Source organism: Ochotona princeps, chromosome 22, assembly GCF_030435755.1.
Source record: "Ochotona princeps isolate mOchPri1 chromosome 22, mOchPri1.hap1, whole genome shotgun sequence".
Classification (NCBI taxonomy): domain Eukaryota; kingdom Metazoa; phylum Chordata; class Mammalia; order Lagomorpha; family Ochotonidae; genus Ochotona; species Ochotona princeps.
Window position 1 is genome coordinate 26,572,629 of NC_080853.1, and position 22,379 is coordinate 26,595,007.

General features: G+C 42.5%; 1 protein-coding gene across 4 annotated transcripts in view; it reads left to right on the plus strand.

The window, feature by feature from the left end:
- Positions 1-22,379, plus strand: part of KIF16B (kinesin family member 16B) — a 245,044-nt gene that overhangs the window by 93,637 nt on the left and 129,028 nt on the right. For all 4 annotated transcript variants that reach the window (XM_058679735.1, XM_058679736.1, XM_058679737.1 and 1 more), the window contains exons 13-15: positions 18,457-18,576; positions 19,658-19,709; positions 21,199-21,336. In XM_058679735.1, coding sequence (XP_058535718.1) covers positions 18,457-18,576; positions 19,658-19,709; positions 21,199-21,336 — 310 coding nt within the window. The remainder of the gene's footprint in view (positions 1-18,456; positions 18,577-19,657; positions 19,710-21,198; positions 21,337-22,379) is intronic.

A 22,379-nucleotide genomic window follows, 5' to 3' on the forward strand; every position in this document is an offset into this window, starting at 1 on the left:
GGTTTGCTGTAAAATACAATAAAAAAAGAATTGCTAAAATAATAAAATAGAAATAAAGATACACACAAGTAAAAGCTCCCAAATTTTATTAGAGCCAGTGTTCATAAAATCACTCTACTGAATCACTCAGTTTCTGAATGTTTGCATTGAATTTCTGGACTCATTGTAATAGAGTTTGCCGACCAAATGGGGCAGTGCCACTCTGGACTTGGGTGTCAGTGCCTAAGTACTTGCCCTGCTCTTCCCCTTGCCCCTGCCCCAGCCCTGGGAAACAAGGGGGGGCTCTTGTATTTTGTCATCCTCCCAGGCAAACATTCAAGTCTCCACTTTCAGAAAAGGGTCATCCAAGCTGCTTCTGGGCTGTGACATTGGAAAATAGCATCCCAAAGCCGTGTGTGACTTGTGGAATCAGCTTTGCTTTCGTAAAGTTCCTGGCTTGAATGACTTCAGGGTAAAATGTAAATGATAGGCAAGCCTGTATATCTATGAATATAGATAAACATGAATTGCTAAATATTTATGCATATCTATGTATTTCATTCTGATGCTAAAAACCCCTCATTTACAGGATCAAGGGTGCAGACTGTGCATTTATTACAGTTTTGGGAAATGTGGAAATAAGAATGAATAAATGTAAATAAATAATAAATAGTTTGTGCTGGTATATACTAAGTACCAGTTAGAATCTACTTACATTGGTGACAGTGAGAAAGCAGTTCACATTTGGGAGGACCCTGACTTTGGAGTTTGAATCTGGCTCTTTCCCAGGCTGGTGATGTGTGGCGTGGCCCTCCGTGCAGATGGGGCAGGCTCAGTCCTTGAGCCCCTTGGTTCCGAAGGGAAGCCCCCACCCTCTCTGGTGTGCTTGCTGAGGATGTATGGCAGGAATCCAAGGTGTTTTCAACTTGCGATGGCTTATTGGGATGTAACCTTATGGGAAGTTGAGGGGATACCTATGGTGTTTCTTCCCGGATCTATGATAACATGTGATAATGGACACTCCCTGCACATGGATCCTGGCAACAGAGTGTTCTTGACCTCAGCTGAGTTCACTTAGAATAGAGGCTCCTAGGAAAGTCGGGCATCATTTTTAACATGTGAATGGGAATCAGTCATGAATGTCAGTTCCCCTCATCCCACCAGGAAAGGTCAGTGCGTGTGCAGGGTTCTTCATCTGAGCACTACTGGCAGCACCTGGTGGTGGAGATTCTGAGAGCCACTGCAATGTCTGTAAACAGGAGGCAGTCAGTGGAATTAGCATGGATCAAGAAGATGGAATTCTAGGGAACTGCAGAAAAACTGAAGGGCATTTGCTGAGTCTTAGAAATGTTGTTTGGAGACACACACGCACAGTCCCATAAGAAGCCAGACCTGGGATGTAATCCATAGTGTACTATCATTTATTTGTATACAAAAAAGAAAAGCAAGTAGGAAAAATATTGTATGAATATTTGTGTCCGATTCTGACATGGTTCATAAGAGCACTGAGTGGCCTTGCCTGGCTGGGCATGAAAATACAAGGGGCTCTTGTGTATTCTGAGTTTTCTTCTGCGAGTTCATGTTGCCGATTTTTTTTTTTAAGACTTTATTATTATTGGAAAGCCGGATATACAGAGAGGAGGAGAGACAGAGAGAAAGATCTTCCATCCGATGTTTCACTCCCCAAGTGACTGCAACGGGCTGGTGCGCGCCGATCCAAAGCCGGAAACCTGGAACCTCTTCCGGGTCTCCCACGCGGGTGCAGGGTCCCAAAGCTTTGGGCCGTCCTCAACTGCTTTCCCAGGCCACAAGCAGGGAGCTGGATGGGAAGTGGAGCTGCAGGGATTAGAACCAGCATCCATATGGGATCCCGGCGCATTCAAGGTGAGGACTTTAGCCGCTAGGCCACGTCGCCGGGCCCCGTGTTGCCGATATTACAGAATGTATTGATAATTCTTAATTCTTAGATGTGACTTATGCAAATCAAAGCTGTTCTGGGCTGGTGTCTCAGACTGTTCAAGGCTGTCTCCCAGAGACTTGCTCCCATTCTGGCGAGAAAGCTTGGTATTCTAAGGGACATGCAGCCCCGGGAAGAATGTATCCCCAAGCTTTTGCTCGGTACCAGGCACTGCCGTAGTGGGCACTGAACGCATTCTGCAGAGCATGCTGCTTATGCTTTGAAGTTCCTAGGTCAAGCACTGTTGTCCCTCGTCTGCCAAATCCCAGATAGAGCCGGCTTAGGGCCTGAGCTATAGCTGAGGTCGGAGCCCAGCAGGGGAGTGGTGGAGGTTGTGTCTCCTGAAGAGTCCCACATGGGCTGCCTGTGAATTAAAGGCTGGGAATTGCCTTGACAGTCTCAGATTTGCTCACAGTCTCTCTCTGTCTCCCCCTCCTGTGGAGAGACCCAATAGCTGTCCCTCAAGCAACACAGAACAGCAGCATTTGCTTGGCCTGGCCCACTCTGAGAAGTCTGTGCAGTGTTTTTTGTTTGTTTGTTTGTTTGTTTGTTTTGCTCAAATGAACCAACCAACCACCTGGATAAACCAATCAACAAAGCAAGTGTGGAGTTAGGAAGAAGTAACTAGTTTCCAAACATGTGGGTTGATCTCATACTCTGACAGTTACTCGGGAAGCCAAGGAGCATAGGGCAACCAAGAGCGGGTTAGCAGTAATGTATTAGCAAAGTTTTACCTTCCAAGGAGAGGGCTGTGCCTAAGGAAACAGCCTTAGAGGCCAGGGAGGAGAGCGGAGTAGGGAAGAAACATTGAGCTTGATTTCAGAGGAAAGAGGGGCCAGCCCTGGAGAGGCAGCAGCAGCTGCAGCACAGTGGCTCAGGTTGCTTCTGTCATTCCTCTGGGGCTTACAGCTGCGCAGGCTGAAGCTGACTGTGCTGTCTGGCAGGTCTTAGGGTTGCATACACCAGCCAGGCAGGAAGCTCTTAGGGTTAGGGTATGGATGAAGCAGGATGCTAGGTTCTGAGGAAGTCTCTAAGATAGCGGAGTGTGAAGAGTTCCCATAGGGAGGTGAGAGGTGTGTGTGTGTGTGTGTGTGTGTGTTACCCCCTAGCACTCTTTCCTGTGTTATTTGTCAGAGTGTCAAGAACCCACAGTGTTCATTAATCAAGTAAATCACATTGAAATATTGCCTATGGATGCCACATACCACGAGTGCAGAGAGGGACAGGCATGGGCTTGGTTAACTAGTAAGTAGTACTGACTCTAACTTAGTAAATTCTCTTCCTTGTTTCTTCTTTTCTCCCTGCCCTTCTCCCCCTAGTTAACTGTAAGTTACTGACTCTAACTTGGTACATTAATTCCTTTCCTTATTTCGTCTTTTCTCCCTTCCCTCTCACCCTCCCGTCCTCTCTCGCTTTTCTAACCTCCCTCTTTCTTCTTTCTTGCCCCTCCCTCCCTTCCTTCCTTCCTTTCTTCCAAGGAAATATCCCGGTAGGGAAGCCATCGTTTCTTTGATTTGTGAATGCTAAATGTTATTGTTAAATCTTTCAGCCCACATGGCCTATTATTTTTATGTAATATATGAGTAAAATAGATGAGAAGAATGTAGTATTTTTTGTGTTCTCTGTACAGGATAACATCCTTTGTTAGTATTTGTTAGTAAAAGTTGAGAGTGGGAGGGACAAACTTTAACGCATAGATCGTGTTGCCTCCTAACACATTTCTGGGTATGTTGCTAAATAAAAGGAGGTGAGGGAAGAGGGAGGGAGGAAGGAAAGAAGGAAGGATTGAGCATATTTTTAGACATGATAAAACTGGGGGCTTAATTTATTCCTACAGCTGAATATTTCTTCAAATAGGTTGTTTCTTTACAACTGTCAATATAACTATCTCCCTTCCCCTTCCTCTCTGTTTATAACTCTCTCTTCCTCCGCCATATATATAGTTAGTAGAAAACAAAAAGTGGGAAAATATTGAGTTTTAGCTAACAGTTCTGTGAAACTTCAGACTTTATGTGTTCCAGAAGAACAACAATTAATGTTATAAAAAACATTTATTTAGTTGAAAGGCAGAATGATGGGGTAAGGGAAAAGAGAGCTCTTGCTTCTAGTGGTTCACTCCCCAGTGGCCACAATGACCTGAGTTAGTCCAGGCCTGGAGCCAGGAACTCCATCCAGGTTTTCCACATGGGTGACAGGCCCATGTACTTGAGCTATTTGCTACTAGTTAGGCAGGCAGATTAGCAGAGAGCTTAGGCAGAAGCAGAAAACCCAAGACTTGAATTGCACTCCAGTATGGGTCATTGGTACTAATTTCTAAATTGTAAATGCCTTAGATGTCAAGGGACTTCTATCTGACCTTGTGCTAGATGGATACTAGGATGTTCCCCAGGTTTCTTTTTTTGTAAAGATTTATTTATCTTTATTGCAAAGTCAGATATACAGAGAGGAGGAGAGACAGAGTGGAAGATCTTCTGTCCAATGATTTACACCCCAAGTGACCGCAACGGCCGATGCCGCGCTGATCCAAAGCCAGGAGCCAGGAACTTCCTCCAGGTCTCCCATGTGGGTGCAGGGTCCCAAGGGGATGGCTTTGGGCCATCCTAGACTGCTTTCCCAGGCCACAGGCAGGGAGCTGGATGGGAAGTGGAGCTGCCGGGGGTTAGAACCAGCACCCATATGGGATCCCTGCACGTTCAAGGTGAAGACTTTAGCCGCTAGGCCATTGCGCTGGGCCCTGTTCCCCAGGTTTCTAACCTTGTGTTTCACTGCCCTGTAAGATTCCTCTGGAGAGTGGTGGGGCATGTTATAAGCCCTGCTAGGTTATAGGGAGCAGCTGACAGGTGAAGATGGTCAGGGAACCCTGACAGTCCCTTAGGCAGACTGTCATGTTTATGTGCTTGTATGCAGGGATGTTGTGAGGCCATGCCTAGTACTGCTGCTTTCCTCAGGGACAGTGACCTTACTGTGCTGCATGCTGTGTTCTCAAGTCTTTTTCTGCTGTAGCAGAAGCAACAGTGATCGTGAGTTTCATGGCAAGTATGTACTAGTCCCGTGCTAGGCAGTCGTGCTAATCTCACCAGCTCTGCGGGATCTCTTCCTGCCCTTGGCTCCAACCTTGAGGTGGAGCCGCTATCCCGATTTCTGTATGTTTCAACTCTTGAGTGTTTTCTTTTTCTTTTCTTTTTTTTTTTTTTTACAGTTGAGTTATATGAAAGGTGGAGTTACATTGAGAAAGGATGAGGGTGAGGGATGGAGAGAGAGAGACAACGAGAGAAAGAAAAGGAGAGAGAATTGAGATAGACCTTCTGTCCACTGATTCACTCCCCAGATGGCCACAGGAGCCAGGACTGGGCCACACGGGTCCAAGTGTGTAGACATCTTCTCCTGCCTTCCTAAGCACAGTCACAGGGAGCTGGATCACAAAGAAGCAAAGAAGCAGCCAGGACATGAAGCTGCAGTCATGTAGGATGCTAGACTCACAGCAGCAGCCTAACCTGCTGGGCTATGGTGCCAGCACCACTGCCCCCCACCCCTCTTTTATTTATTTTTTTTAATGTTGTTGAACCCTGAACAATGGACTCTCACAGCATGCTTGTTTTGCTATCTGACTTCTTGATTTACTATCCTGATTGATATTCATCCATTTTGTTTACTGCAACTATATAGTTGGGAACTGTTGCTGTATATTATTATTATTGTTATTATTTTGTGGTATGAATATCCAGTCATTTATCCATCCTACTCTTAGTGGACTCATGGGTAGTTTGTAGTAGTGTTTGTGTGTGTGCCACTGTGAACATTTGGAGCATGCCTTCTGGAGAACACATGTGCATACTGCAGAGCTCAGCAAACTGCTCTGGTAAAGGAATCAGCAGTCAATTGTTCCCTCTTCTCTTTCCATACCTTACCTATGTTGCCACTATTCAGTTCTGTTATGGTAGCAAAAAAACCCAGCTTAGACACCACATGATGCGTGGAACATGTGTCCCAATAAATGTATGAACATTAAAATCTGAATTTCAAACAGTTTGAAAAGTAGTATTCTTCTTGTGTTTTTTCTTCATCTAAAAAAATGTAAAAATGTTTTGTGGCACTTGAGCTGTACAAAAAAGCAGTTGGCCAGCTTGTATTGAGCTGGGCTGTGTGTGACTTAACCCTGGCATAAAATCTAGCATGGGACTGGATTACATAGTGTATATATTGTTTAACTATATGAGACAGTGTTGAACAGGTGTTCTGGGATGATCATGTCCACCCTGTGTGTGAACAGTTTATGAATGAGTCTTGGGTTTTGTGGTGTCATCGGAAAGAACTGACTTCCTATTGATTTGACTTGCTGTGGGCTGGGAAGAATTAGATGTTTAGAAAAGTGGTTTGCACTGCTAATAAAAATGAATGAGTGTTTGAGTGGAAAGCATGCAGGGTGCGCATTTCGTTGTGTTTAGTGCTTTGCTATCTGTGGGCCAGATCAGCACAAACAATGTATTCTTCATCTTGAATTTTATTTTTCCTTGACAAGTTCTATAATCTTAGACACAAATATTTTACTTACAAAAAAGCTTTCAAAGGTAATTTCTCTGCCTAAAATGGATTATGCTTCTTATTTTAATAAACTATGGGGACCCTGCATAGTCAGCATTGGAAATTATATTTGAGCTTTGGGAAGTCCTTTCCTGCATTATCTGAGTGAATGTGCTGGTTTGATTTACTGTACAATTGATCTTGCTAAAGGTATATTAATAATATTTCTGAAGGTAATGTATCCCTTACAGGAATACTTGTGTAAAATATCGCTGACCATAAGGGTATTTATACAACCAAGGTACACATTCATTTCCTGCCGGTTTGATTGGAGAAGGAGTAGGAGAAGGAACCGTAGCAGCAGAGGCGGCAGTATGTAGGTCGAGAACTCATGGGGTTGTTGTTCACAGTGGATTCTGCTTGAGTGGCAGACAGTTTTGCAAAGTGTAAGATCAGGTTCATAGGGGAGAGTGCATTCAATCAGATGCTTGGCTGGGCTGTCTCCCCAGGTTTGCTGCAGGACCTCTGTTCTGAAGTGTGTGCTTGTACCTCATCACTATTCAGGACGCAGGCAGCTGCTGGAAGTCTGATTCACTGATCCAGTTTGATTTTTATGACTGGGTTGGGTATTTGGCTACTAAAAGAGGGGTCTCACTTTCTCTTTCCTCCTATCAGCAGATTTTGCTGCTCGCTAGGAGAAGCAAAGAGCCCATTCATCAGGGGCTAGGCTGTCAGCAAAGGATGCAGTCCTTTGATGACTCAGTTGTGTAATTTTTAAATTTTTTGGAGGGTGGGACCTGGTAGTAACACCTTTGCAGATGACTGTGAAGTCCAGCCAAGACCCACTCTGAATGTGTCCTTCCTCTGTGACATTGGTGGGTGGCTACTCTGGGCCCCTGTTTCTTGCTAGGTCTAGATCATTTCAGATTGCTGACTCTAAGGTGTGGCCGTGTGCTGGGTAGAAAAGGAATTGCCACCCGACTCCAGCTTCTGCTTTTATAATTTCAATCTAATGATGCCTACTGCCTTGCAGAAGTGGTGTGAAGCTAATTCATTATGTCATCCAGAGGAAGAAAACCTAGGTTATCTTTCTTACAGCATGGGTACAGCTGTGCGTCAGGGTTCCTGTGACACTATGAGTTATTTGCTATATTGAGTTAGTAAATAGAACCCGAAAGAAAGGACACAAAATCTGTGATGTGACATTGGCAGCCCGTGTATGTCTAGCTTGGCTTAGTGGAGCTGTCTTTTGCTACAGCTTGAAAGATCTGTACAAATTTCATGTGGGTGAAAATTTTATTGGGTTAAATATTATTTGCACAAACCTATCATGTACCAGGACCTTTAGATTTGGAGGGAAGGTGATAAATCAAAATGCTGCTGTAGATGTTAGGGTTTTGACCCCTTGCTTTCTTTTGGTAATTAATTATGCATTTAGAGGTTAGCAAAATGTATATGTTAATGATAATAGCTGCTATCTATAATGTTGATAAATAGATGTAGATAACTCTATTTATAGGTCAATAGATACCTGGTTATATCTGATATGTTTATGTATAATGGATGTATCTTTACATACAACATAGATATAGACACAGATATAGAGATACAGATAATATTTGCATATGGAGATGGCTGTTTCACTCACTCTGTGTTTAGTACAGACAACACTCAACAAGTAGCAGATATTCATTAGGTGTTGGTTGAGTGAATCCCAGAAGCTGCTCACTGGGGAATGAGGGTTTTACATCGTAGTGCTTGTTCTTTTGAGCCTCCTCAAAGTATACTCAGAATAAAAATATCAGCTGTCTGATGAATACAGAACACTATGACCCACTCCTGGTTGCATAATGCCTGGAAGCTTAGAAAGACATGCAGACCCTGTCCTGGAGATGCTCCTGTAAAGAGCCTGCTTGGGTTGGTGCTTTGTGAAAGGTGTGGGGTAATCAACTGGGCCGGCAGGCGAAGTCAGTGAGGTGTGGGTGAGGAGTCGTAGGTTCGTGACCAAGGTCCCAGTGATAGGCCGGATAACTGTGGTTGGTGCAGAAGAAGGGGCTGTGAGGGACTTACATAGCTTCTGACTAATGGCTGGGTAGGTGGGTGGGTAGGTAGGTAAGCGTAGGGATGAGTGCGCTGTCTCAGGTGAGAGGTAGAGATGAGTATTAAGTATTCATGGGTGAGCAACAAGAACAGGCATGTTCTGTTTGACTAGAGAATAAGGCCAATGTCAGATTGGTGTTTCATGGGATACAGGATTCCACTCTAAGTAATCTTTTCATTTGTGTTAAAATTTTGTACTGTATGAACACTGCCCTTGGTTAATCTGCTTGACTATTTTGAGCTTACATTTAGGTCAAATATATTAAAATACCTGTGATCATAAGATCTTGCTACTGAGAAAGTCTAGTTAAATATTAATATGAGGAAATTTGCTCTTGCATATTTTCACACATAATTTCTTTAATTGGTATTATGTATTTTGCATAATTTAAATACCAACAGCTGCATGATTCACTCAGCCAGCAAAGAAGACTGTTTCAGGAAGATCTACACAGCATCTCCTCTGATCTGTCTGCCAACAGCTAGCTGATTGATGCTTAAATAAAGAATGATGTTACTGCAGTGGAAAGTGTAGTGGAAACTGAGCTGCCCTAAGAGTTTCTGTTCATTAAAAGGACACTATTAATTATACTTACCACTGGGACTGCCTGCCAGGGAAGTCAGGAATTTCAGGGTTGACAGTACTGTGGAGTCATGGTAGCCAGACCCTTGTCTTCCGAGTGCTGCCCCTCATGAGTCCTGGGGCCGTTCACCATCTGTTTTCAATGTGTTTCCTTTGACTGGAGGTACTGTGTTGTGGATTTTCTCAAAGTCCAGAGAAAGCGTGGGCTTTGCTATTCTTGCAATAGATTCTGTGATAAAATAGGTTTGCCAATCAGATACCAACTTTGTGATGCGAGGTATAGTTTGTTTGTTTTGTTTTGTTTTTTTTTGGCAGTTCTCAACTTTCAAGTTGACACTTACTGACCTGTCTTATTCTGGCCTCATTACCTATTGTTTTGAGAGTCATTGATCTCCCCTTCTGTAGCTTTGGCACCTAGGCCTGACTCCACTGTTTGCTTTCTTGAGGGGCATACAGACAGCAAACGAGTGTATGAGACAGTAAATGTGTGTATGCATAGCCTTGATGCTCTGAAGGAAGTAGCCAGATAGAGTGATACAGGATGCCTGGGCATACAGGTGGGGTTACTGTAGCAGTAAACTGCACCCGAGGGAGGACCTTGTCCATCACTCATTGCTCTCCTGATCTCAAGGAGAAAAGGCAATGCATGCTAAAAGAGCAGCTTGATAGGAAGGGGAATTATTTACTGTGAAGATGGGACAGCACAGGACAGACCTTGCAGGGCAGTGAAAGAAGCCCCTGTGGCTTGAGTGCTGGGAGTCAAGTGGAGGGTAAAGGGGCAAGGATAGAATGGGGACCATCTTTTGCTAAGAGGGTGGGAAACCATGGTAAAGTGCATGGTTTGTTGACATTTTGAGATAATGACTTTGAGTGGTATATAGAGAATGGATTATAGGGTGGTAAATGAAGAAACAGAAAGACTCATTGAGGACAATTTCTAAGCCAAGCAGGAGACCTAAGACAGTAACAATGGAGACAAAGTTGTGGGTGACCAAGACAATATCACTAAGGTAGAGCAGGGAGGCTTCCTCAGGTTATGCCTGTGTGATTTGAAGCAAAAAAGGAAGGATTAGGGCGAGTTTCCACATTGACCCATTTGATTCTCGCTCTTTCTGTAACTTCCCACGTTAACTTTCTCCTTCCTGAAACCTCGTTCTGATGGATGCTGATGCTCAGGAGATGTCTAGTCCTTCACTGGCCCAGGCTGTTCCCGCTCTTCCCTTTTTGTGCTTTTGTTTTGTTTTGAAATCAGGTTATGATTCAAAGAGTACAATTAATAGAGCCATCACATTAAGGATCACATATTACCAGTGAGTTTGCAGGGAAAGAGAATGTATTACCAGCAGAGAAAATTACTACTGTCTTTGTTCACATCATCCCTCTCCCTGGAAACACAGCAGAAATGAAACTTGGTTTCCTGGAGAGCCATGAAGGACATTCTTGTTGCTTTTTATCCCAGTGCACTCATAGCGCAAAGCGCTGGTGGGGCAGAATAAGGCATAGCACCAAAGGCTGTCCCCAGTGTCTCAGTGACTTCCTGAGCATCTCAATGACCATTTCCTTCTCATTTAGGTCACAAGATTTTTCTGTGTGGAAAGGAATTCGTGGGAAATTCTGAGTAAATGCTAGCTTGCTATTCCTTTGCTTTCAGGATGTGAGAGCTAATGGTGTCGTAGTCACAAAGACTATTTAATATACATATTTTATTTAAAAATTAAGATACTAGGCAATATTTGCTAGTGAATTGGTGAGTGACTTTTAATGAGTAAATAATATGGACTTACTCATCTGCCTGGAAATTATCACAAGATGTTTTTTCCCTAGCAATGAAAGTCTTCTGCACATTTATCAGATTGTGAAACTCTCCAGTCTCCGTGTTTCTACTTAAAAGGAATGGACCAGTTGGGAATGTCTTGGATCATTCTAAGCAGTTTGGCACACCGAGTTCATATACCTCTGCACTGTTTCTCTCAAGCCATCCCTTCCTTCCTCCTTTCCCCTCTGTTCCTGTTCATCCTGCAGATTGTTGCCAGACCCCACCTCTGACACATCAGGAAATTCCCATCTCCCAGGCTCTGACACCAACCCCTCACCCCCACCGCCATCCCTGCCAGGCTGTCCAGACCATTTACCCCAGGTTGATCAGCTGAATAGAATGCCCAGCGAATTGTCCTGTCATGGGACTGTCTTTTCAGCTCAACACATCCCCCAAAACTGAAGAACCCCCGTTTTCTGCCTTCCTTTTTGTAGCTGGTTGAAAACTCTTGCTGTTAGCTTCACTTGGAGATATTGCAGCTTTCAAGGAAATGAAAAAGAAATAGTAAAAAGCAAAAGAGATACACAAGCCTACAGCGACAGTGCTGCGGAGAAATAATTGTGACATGGCCTCCGCAGGAAAAGGGACGTTAGAAAGAAGGTGTCCCTGCACCTGTTCCCTAGGGTTCTGAGTACCCTCCTGGGGATCTGTGAGGCTTAACAGGCATACTGATTTCTGTGTGTGGTGTGGTGTGTTGTGGTGTGTTGTGGTGTGTGTGTGTGTGTATTCTTACTGAGGACAAATAGCAGTGCCCAGTGATGGGTACTGGATGGAGAGGAGGGCAGGACTGGCTGATTCTGGCAGATGAAGGCCTGGGGAAGGCAAGGAGGTTGGGAGGTGTCCTCTCTTTCATCCTCATGGGAAGGGGGTTGCTTCTCAAGTGAAATTAGTGAGCTGGTACAGTGGCTCAGTTGGGATCTCCTGGCCCCTTGTCTTCCCATCTGGCTGGAGAAAAGTGGAACAAAATGCAGATGACCCAGTCTTCTGGCCAGAAATATCACAGCTACAGTAGGATGAGAGTTCTGTGTGAGATCATAGGGGTTTCTGGACATACACATAAGCCTATGTACAATGAAAGAACCGGGGTGATATGAACATAATGCTTAATTATGTATGAATGGGTACAAGGATGTATGGATGGACAAGTGGCCAAAGAAAGGAAAGGAATATAGCAAGTGAAACACAATTCCCAGTCATGAAAACCTAATTGAAGTCAGGAAAGGAATTTCTTATAATTGTTTCATTAAGTGGCACAAGTTAATGAGAAACATGAATTCAGTAAACAAGGCAAGATAATAATAACAAGCAGTTGGAGATGAACAAGGGAGACTGTGAACCTCAAGAAAGACTTTGAGGTTCAAAAAAGCATTACTTCAGGACCAATTAAGATTAGAAATATGAAAGAAAAAAAGTGAACACCAGTGAAAATCAAAATGCTGGAAGACAAGGGCTTGCTAACTTTGGCTAACACAAAATGAAACAATGCTAAGGCACGCACTGTGTGCTGGCGTTGTGGTGCCGGGGGCACTGGCATGCCACACGGGAGCTCCAGGTTATGTCTCTTGTGTTCTACTTCCAATGCAGCTTTGTGCTAGTGTGCCTGGGAAAGACAGCCCAAGAGACTGAGTCCCTCCGGCCACTCGTCTGAGAGGCCCGGATGGAGTGCTGGGCTGTCAGCTGGGTCCTGCACTAGCGCTGGTTGTTGTTCATTTGGAAAGTGAACCAGTGGGTGGAAGATCTCTTTCTGTCTCCATGCTTTTGAAGTAAATAACGAAGTCTTAAAAAATAATGTTTGAAAAAAAGCGCTGAAGCTGTCAGAAGCTAAGAGATACAGAAGACAATGTAATATAAAGATAATTGATGTCCCTAAGGTAGACAGTCAACAAATGAAACAGAAAGGAGGAAATAAAACAAGAAAACATTCATGAATTGAAAAATGAATGGAGTTCACATATTAAAGTGACATATTAAAGAAAACGTAGAGTACAAAATGTTCAATTACAAGATCTATCTTATTTAAGCTATAACATTTCAAGGAGAAAGAAAAGCATTTTTTAAACATTCAGGCAGCAAAAACACATTCTCTGCTGTGGGCTGAGAGTCAGGCGGGCTTGCCCTGGAGCAGCCTTCAGCTGCTGAGAACAATGGAGCCGTACCTGGCAAGCAGCGTGATGCTGCCACCGCAGCCCCAGAGTGACATGGCTGTAGTGTCATTCAGGTGTCAGGGCAAATATCCTCAAAGGAGAACAAACTCAGGTACTCCTACTTCAAACCAAAACAATGTAGGAGGAGAATATGTAAACACAGTGGATGTGTTTCATACCTAGTGGCTTTTGTTAGCAGAATGTGTTAATCATTACAACGAAGAAACATTTTGTTGATATTCAACAAACGTTTTGGTTTCGTTTCTTACTGCTAATTTTTAAAACATATTAATTTGTTATTGGAAAGGCTGATTTAAGGGAGGAGGGAGAGAGAAAGATCTTCCATCCACTGGTTTACTCCCCAAATGGCCACAACCCCAACAGCTGGAGCTGAGCTGATCCAAAGCCAGGAGCCAGGAGCTCCTTCCAGGTCCCCCATGTGGTTGCAAGGTCCCAAGGCTTTGGACCATCCTCTGCTGCCTCCCCAGGCCATAAGCAAGGAGCTGGATGGCAAGTGTGGCAGCCAGGACACAAAAGGGCACCCATATTGGATCCTGGCACTTCTAAGGGGAGGATTAGCCAATTGAGCTACTGTGTTTGGCCCTCTGATGGTTAAATTTAAATGAAATTACCTACACATTTTAAAGCTTAAACAAAAAAAGCTTCGTTAGAAGATAACTTCACTTTTTTTTTTTTTAAATAAGGAAGTCTTGTGAATGCCCCAATTCCTGTATTTCTCCTTATGGTCACAGTCCCACTGGTCCTGTTATCTATTCCCCCAGGGTGGCTCCCCACCACACACACTTCTGCCAGATACTTATGCTTGAGATTACAAAAATTACATGTGTTTTATAATGTGAGTCAACTACAAAATTTCAATAGTTAATATATATATACACACATATAATTTATCAAAAAAATTGCATACATAATATAGAAAGTATAATATAATCTCAATGAGGATATATTATTAATGTATTGTATTGGACATATAACTATATAATATACAATTAATCATATATTATATGTGTGTATAGATAGCTAACATACATTAGATGTATCTATATATGTGTATATGTACATGTATATGTGTCTATATATAGATAACATATATATAATTCTCCACGGCATAAATTTATACAGAGACCCTGAGAGTTGTTTTTTGAGTAATAAGAAAAAAGAAAATTGCACTTAAAAACGTCCCAGTTGTACCAACTGATCAGCACTTACTGAGCGAGTGATGATGAGCAGTGAAGCTACATTCACTTAAAATACTCAGCGTAAGGAATCGAATTTCTCTCGGAAGGCTCTTGCTTTAATGTGGCAGACACATTGCCAAAGTTTTCCTTTTTTTTTTTTTTTGCCTCCTCTACCTCCTTCCCCTCCAGGAAATAACCAGCTCCCAGTTAGGCCTCCCGGAAGGGGGAAACTGTTGCTGTTGTTAAGTTTTTGCATTGCCTTATGAATTTATTGAGGAAAGCTGTGGAGTTTCTTAAGGCATGGTGCTGGCTCCTGAGGCTGCAGCTGTGGCCAAGAGAGCTCAGACATCCCCCCAGTTTAATAATCAGTGATGGCTGTGTAGGACTTCCGAATGAGCCCTGGCCTCACTAGGTCCTCTCCTCTGGACTCTGGAATGGGCGCGGTGTATTGATTTGTCTGACAGTGCCAATGCTGAACACATATTTTAAATTCAATGATGTTCAGCTTAGGGAGGTGTCTAGAAGTTGAAGAATATTCTTTGTAAAAGTAATGAATGTAATGTTTAAAATAAGCTAACAGTGCAGGCCTGGTAATTAATGATGCTGGTTATGATGCCTGTTTCCTGAGCTTGGTCCACTGGGCAACTTCCCATAGTGCAGGCCCTGGACGCCAGTGGCTCAAGTGATTAGGTTCCTGCCATCTGTGCGGGAGACCTGGATTGTGTTTCTGGCTCCTGGTTTCAGTCTTCGGCCTAGCCCTAGCCCATGTGAATAGTAGAATAGGCTCTTTCTGTCCTCCTGCCTTTTCCTCCTCCTCTGCCTCCCTCCGTGTGTATGTGTGTGCGCGCGCGCGCACGCGTGTTTCTCTGCCTCACTAGCCAAAAAAATCCAAAACAAAACTTGGTACTACCTTTTTATCTTGCCATCAATCTACACCTTCCTTTTTGTTTAAATAAACTTAGTTGTCAAGCACCTTATTCAATGCAAAACAAGTACATATTTTACCTCTTCCTTACTTTAGGAATCCATGTGCCTGTAGTTGGGGGAAGGGGGCCAACTCTGCTATGTTAAGTATTCCATCTTATCCAAGAGGTGTTTCATAAATTATGTATAACAGTAGATGCCACTCAATAAATATTTTATACATGATAGATATTTTTTGTCTGAAATTACTTTTTCACTTGAGCAGTGATTTAAACCCTCATTTTCAGTTTTATGATGTGACACTTTTATAATATCATACAGTTGAATGCAGCTTGAATGTCAGAGAGCTTTAGGGCAGCATTCATCATACATTTGTCTTCCCTCCCCTCCCCCAAATCCTGGAGAACCTCTTAATTCAGATTTTACTCATTGTATATATGGAAGAGTGTGTGTGTGTGTGTGTGTGTGTGTTGTGCATGTGAATGAATGTATTTGTTTTAGGGATGGATGACAACAAGTAATGCTTTTGACCTAATGTTTTTGAAGTTAAGGGTTTCCCATGTTGTTCAAAGTCTGAGATATACTTCAAGGAAGGAAAAAAAGCAGTGTTTTTGCAATGATTAAAAAAGGAGTAAGAAGAAGGAGAGTATTAAATTGACCTTGACTGTAGTCCAAAGTAATTTCGGTGGCCTTAAGTAGAAGCCATTGAAGTTTAAAATATTGCTTTTTTGCTCGTGAGAGGTTCATTGTCCTTTGGGCCTTGGCGAACAGTCACTTTTCACATGTTCATATAGGCCTGAGCCAGGACCCATTCGTGGTCACGGGGCTGCTTACCTGGCATGCAGTACTGACGCAGCCTACAGCAGCCAGAACTCGAAGGGAGGGCATTGTTGTATGAAAGGGAGTTGTGTGATTCCATTCTCCACTGCAATATATATCTTTTTTTTACAAAAATGGGGAACACAATAATTCCCACTTCTTCACTAATTCCATGGGCAGAGCAGAAGCATGAATTTCACCTTTCTCTGAGTGGAGGAGGAGGGCTTGTTTTGGGAGAATGTTCACTGCCGCTGAGATTTGCCAGGCCCTTGTTACAGTAAATCAAGGTTACTGATGCCCCCAGCCTCAAAGCCCCAGCTTCCAAGGCGTGGAATGAGAGCTGGGCTGATAAGAGGAGCCATTGAAGAACAATGATACGCTTCATTTCCTTTTCTTGAATCTAAGTTATGCACCGGTCATTTTCTCTGCGTATCCATTTAATGGTTGTTAAATTAAATTGCTTTCTTTCAAGTGGTAATTTTTATGTGTGTGTGTTTTTTTTAAGCCTTCTTTTCTCTCCCCTCATTCCATCATCCTGTGTGACCCCTAATCTACCATGTGCATTTGAAATCTTCATATCTACAGAGACAGGGGCCCAGGGGATTTCTGTCTCCATCATCCAACGCCAGAACATCTGAAGAGTTCTTTTGTCTGCAAGATTTGAGTTTTGCATTGATGGTGTTAACACAAGCGTCAGAAGTTCTGAATCCTCCATCTATGGAATGATGTATTTCCTGGGATTGTTGGAAAATACTTTTGCTCATTGCAGGAATGTAAAGTATAGCATTGGCACTTTGGGTGGCTCTGGGTGTCAGAGGTACAGAGCAGTGTCTTGGTCATTGCAAAGACGGGTGAGGGGCTCTCGATCTGACCAGGAGCCCCAGTTATTAGCTTGAAACTTGCACCCCTACAGTTCCCAATATCCCTGCAATCACAGAATGCCGGTCCTGCACTTGGATGTGACTCTGCGCTCCACACAGCTCCACCTCAAGACACATTTCTACCTTCACTCTTCTAGAATTTGCGTGCTTTCCATCTCAGACTTCCCCCAAACTTTGTTTTGAGAGGACTTTCATCTTGGGCCAGATGGGTTCATGCTGACACCTGGTCCTGCCAGTTTTTTGTGGGGGGATTGCCTCTGCCCCAGCTTCTTGTGTACATCTGCTCGCTGTTAACTGAGGATCTACTTCGTGTTAGAAATGAGGTAGACACTGAGTTACATGCTAGTCAGAGGGCAGGCAATAGACTTGGGGGTACACAGGCCATCAAATAGTACCGATCTCCAGAGAAAAGCAGATCAGTATAAGGAAGGTTGGCTTTTCTTTCCAACTAAATTGCTCATGTTATCAACAGCAACCCTTTCCTTTGCATGAGCTACCATTGCACTAAAGGAACCTGAACCTTGTTCAATGATGCTGCTGTATTGCTTCATCAACCTTCATCAACTATTTCCACCTGCATATGTCTCCCATGCCCAACCACCACCCTTGGACCTATACCACCCTTCAGCTACCACTAACTTCTCTGCTCATTTAGAGGAAACTCCTCCAAAATGTTCCCCGCAGTTGTTCTCCCATGCTTCCCTTCTTTTTAAAATAAAAAAAAAATTATTCTCTTGACTTTTCTTGCCACCCCTGTACTTATGATTCTCAAATTTAAATCTACAGAACTGACCTTTCTCTTGAATCTCATACTTATACACATGTAATTGTGCATCATTCGTGTGCATGTATACATATGTATGTATAGGTCTTAAAACTCATCTGTGTGTGAATCTATATAGCCAGTTATATGTAAGTATGTGTGTATATATATTCACTCATCTGTGTGTATCTACCCACCAAAGTCAAAACAAAAACCGTGGCTTTACTCTGTTCCTCTCTTTCTCTCTGCATGCACAGTGTTAACTGTTCCTGAAGCATATGCTGCAGAGCTGTTATGTTAACCACCTGCACCCTTTCTCCCCAGCCCATCTTTTACATCCCTTGCTGCAATAGTACAGGCCATCACTCATGACTTCTGTGGTTGCAGTCAGGAATATGCACAAGTTAGCTAGAAAGAAGAGCCAACAACTGAGGAAACTTATAGATATTAAATGAATTAACAATTCTGATGAAGAAGAAATATTACAATATAGTTGTGTGGTCCAAGAACTTTTCTAATGAAGGTAGAGTTTGAGATTAGGTTTGAATCAAGTAAGAAGTTGAATTATTTATATTGAGCTTCTTGTATGTTTCAAGCTTGATCTGACTATAGCCTGTCAAATTCAAGTAGGAAATTCAAAGTTTAAAGTCCACTTTTCTTACAATTTTTGATGAAAAATTAAATGTTGCTTATTTTAAGCAACTGAGGAATACCTAATGTAAAATTCTCTCTTTACCTGAAATAACCTTTTCCTTTTGTTCTAATTTCAGGAACAAACCCTAGCCCTTAGAAAAGAAGGGATTGGAGTTGTTTTGGATTCTGAACTCCCACATTTGATTGGCATTGATGATGACCTTCTGAGCACTGGAATCATCCTATATCACTTGAAGGTAGAAATTGTCTAAGTGGACCATTTTAATTTTGTTGCCAGTTTTCCCTGTAGACACTTGAAAACTTTGTTATAATACTTTATGACCATGAACACAACTATTAAATAATATACAACAAATCCTTATGCCCTTTGGGGATTGTCAATGGTTCATTGAGATCTTGTAGCATTTGAAGTTCCCATGGTTATGGAGTTCTCAAGCTAAATGACAAGCTATTTGTTTGCTTTTTTTTTTTTTTTTTAAGAATCACCAAGAGGTATGGAACAAAAATGCAGAGGTTTGAGAGAGAAAGTTATAAGCACTTAGAAATAGTGCAGTTTTGCTGCTGGTAATTATGAAATTGTGCCTCTCACCTACATTACTTGGCTCAATTCTGAGGAGACAGAAGACTTCTGGTCAACAATTGCCTCTGTGGCTTTGATAGTGTCCCCTTTCTCATCTGCAACTTAAATGAGAATGGTTTGGTACTTGGCTTCACGGGTTTTCTATGTTTCTTTTTAGGAAAAAAAATAGTCATTTATTTATTTAGTTTTGAGAGACAGAAAGTGAACACTTGTATCTGCCTGCATCAGTTCTGGTTGGTGGCTGAAGCAAGGGGCTGGGAACTCAGTCCCGTTCTCCCATGGTGCAGGCAGCACCACTGCTTCCCAGGACTGCATCAAGAGGAGGTTGGAACCAGGAGTGGGGCCAGAACTCAGATCCATACTCTTGATAGGGGCATGGGCATCTTCATTGTGTTAATTACTAGGCCAAAGGCCTGCCCTCTTTAGAGCTACAAGTGGAAAAAAGAAGCAAGAAAGGAAAGAAACAAAAAAACAACCATGATTATTGAGGGAGAAACCTAGTAGGAATGGGAGATGCATCCAGGACAGGACAACCAGGAGCAGATTACTGATGTGTGTTGGACTAGAATCAGCACATTCAACCTTGGTGTGCTGTCCTGTTCCAGATCACCAGGTGTGACTGTCCCCAGGCTGTGCTCATCCCATCAGTCACCAGGCTACATGGACAGAAAATGGAAGTGGATAAGCAAGGCATCTTGGTTCATTACTAATCAGTTTTACTTGGCTTTTCTTCCTAGGAAGGTCAGACATATGTCGGTAGAGAAGATGCTTCAACCGAGCAAGATATTGGTGAGAACCTTTATAGTTTCTTTTCAAATAATTTTTTAAATCATTTAATGAAGAACCTTCTGTTGATTGACTAACATTGAAGTAATATAAAAGTGAAGACTGTATCAAATAAAATATTGATTAAAATATGTATTTTCTGAAATACTTTGGGATACAATTCAAGTGAATAACACAGATGAGTTAATTTGGTGAATGAAATGGGGCTGGGGTCCTTATAGAGACCATCTACCACATCAAGCCTTTTGAGAGTATACTTGTTGCAGTGGGGTAATGATTGATAGGATTATGCTTATAGATGTGACAAAGATGAGGGAAGAGAGCTGAAGCTGACATCCATGAGGAGGCTTGGCTCTCTGGGGTGCCCAGCAGCCTGCACGAGGCACACAGCTAACAATGGTTGAACCTGTGCTGCTGAAGGCCTGCAGATGTCTAGAGCCTACCTCTGGCAGTCTGTCGAGGTGATGATGGGTGCGTATGTGCACGAGGAACAAACTGTAGGTTGTCAGGGGAAACCCTCACGTCATCTCAGCTGTTTTGCAACTTGCTGTTGATGAACCTGCTTTTCCACCAAGTTCAAAGTCAATCTTAGCATAGTCCTATAAGTGTTAACGTTTACTATGGGACTGAGAGGGCTGAAAACCAATTCACAGAAGTCCCCATGTTCAGCCATTTCTGAATAGACCTCTGGCTTGATTTATGAGCTGCCCTTTGCCGTAGCTATAAATGATGATGAGTGGTCAGAATATGTGTTTTCTGTCATCAGAATGGTTCTGTGATGCAGTTCCATTGAGAGACTGGGAACTAGCCAGCCAAGAACTTTGTCTGAAATTGTGCAGGCTTGATAGCTATTCTTACTTGTGCCTGATCATTCTTTAAACAAGAATAACCCGTGGTAGTCATATGTAGTTAGGTAAACCTTAATAATTGCATATTTTAAGAAATCTTAAAATTGGCAGGGACTATGATTAAAAAGATTTCCCAGTGCCCCTCCTAGACATCGCATGAGCCTCCCAGTGTCTGTGTCATGTCAACTTCATGTTTGGTTTCTCTCTTGGAATGTATCAAAATATGAGGTCTTGGTACATTCTTGGCCCACCTAGTCCTTTGCCCCTTCCATTTTCCTGTGGCCTTTTGGAGGTTGGTAAAGGAATTTTTATTTCAACACCAAACAGAGCAGTTCAATAGCTTTCAGTTAAAATGAGTTTGTCCAACTATTTTCTGTCTAAATAGGATATAATATTCCACAACTTGCATCTTTATAAAAGTCCAGATCGTTTAAGGTAACATTCAGGAATGCTACCACTGACGATAGTTGATGCTGTGAACTCCTAAAATTGTTTTCTCATCAAACATAGATGTTTGTGTTACAATACTTAACATGGAAAAGGAATGCTATTCAAAGTGAAATAAAGTCATAACTATGTGTTTGGGAATCACCGTAGTGGATACCAGAAAGGAAGAGCCTTTCTGTTTTGTGTTTCCACCCTAGTTCTCCATGGCCTTGACTTGGAGAGCGAGCACTGCATCTTTGAGAATGCTGGGGGCGTCGTGACTCTCACCCCACTGAGGGGGTCTCAGTGCTCCGTCAATGGTGTCCAGATCACAGAGGCCACGCACCTAAATCAAGGTATTTTTGAGAAAAGTTGGCTAAGGCTGTGGGGGCGGGCAGAGAAACCATTGCTTATTGCATCTAAAAAAGTTGAAGATCACTTCATCATGTTATTTTCTCTTCTGTTTTCCTGGAGGACTGCTTTGTAATACTCCTTGTGCTGTTAAATTATACATGAACATGTATGTAATTGTTTTTTTTGAAAGTTGTTACTATTATAGAAACATGACATTAGAATAGTTTGTTAAAGTACCCCTTGCATATAGTACATGATGGTTTCTCTTAATTTTATTTTTGTAGTTTACATTCTTTTTAGGACTGGTTATAGTTATATGTGGAAGACTTAGTATTCTGCCCTTCTTTGGGAATGGTTTCATTCACTGCTTGAGAAAACTTGCAAGTGTGGTTAGCAGAACTATCCTGACCTGCTTGATTCGTCTAGTTGTGCTTCCTTTACACAGTGACAAGTACTTCTGTGTCGAGCTCTGTGAAGCCATGTACATTAGAAGACTCTTCCTGACGCGTAATAGAGCCCACTTGAGTATCACCATCATCAGTATTTGTAGGGTGTCTAGTGTGCAACACCACTTGGCATTTGATGACCTCATCTTTCTAGTCACTCTTCAGTCTGGCATGGTTTCTTCCTATATGTTGTAGAATGTCCTGTACATATAACTATAGAGTCTCCCTAGTATTTCCACACAATTAGACTGGTGATAGCAGGTTGACTGAACTACCATGGAAGTGAGGCTCTTTTTCTCTCAGGTTCTAGTGCATGACTTCTATTGGTCCCATGATTTGTAAGGCTAATATTGGTCACTTGATGAAGGTGGAACTTGCCAGACTACTCTTCCCTGCAGTGTTAATTAGCAATTATATTGGAAAAGTACTTTAGGATCATAAATGTCCCATTCTTTCTCATATTTTTATCCACTGCTTTTTTTCTTTGCTGGATTACGTATTATTATTATTAGAGTTGCCAAAAGGTGGTGTTCTTAATTCATTATTTCTACTATGTTTATTAGTTGGCTTTTTATTATGAAAAAGAACCTTCTACTCAA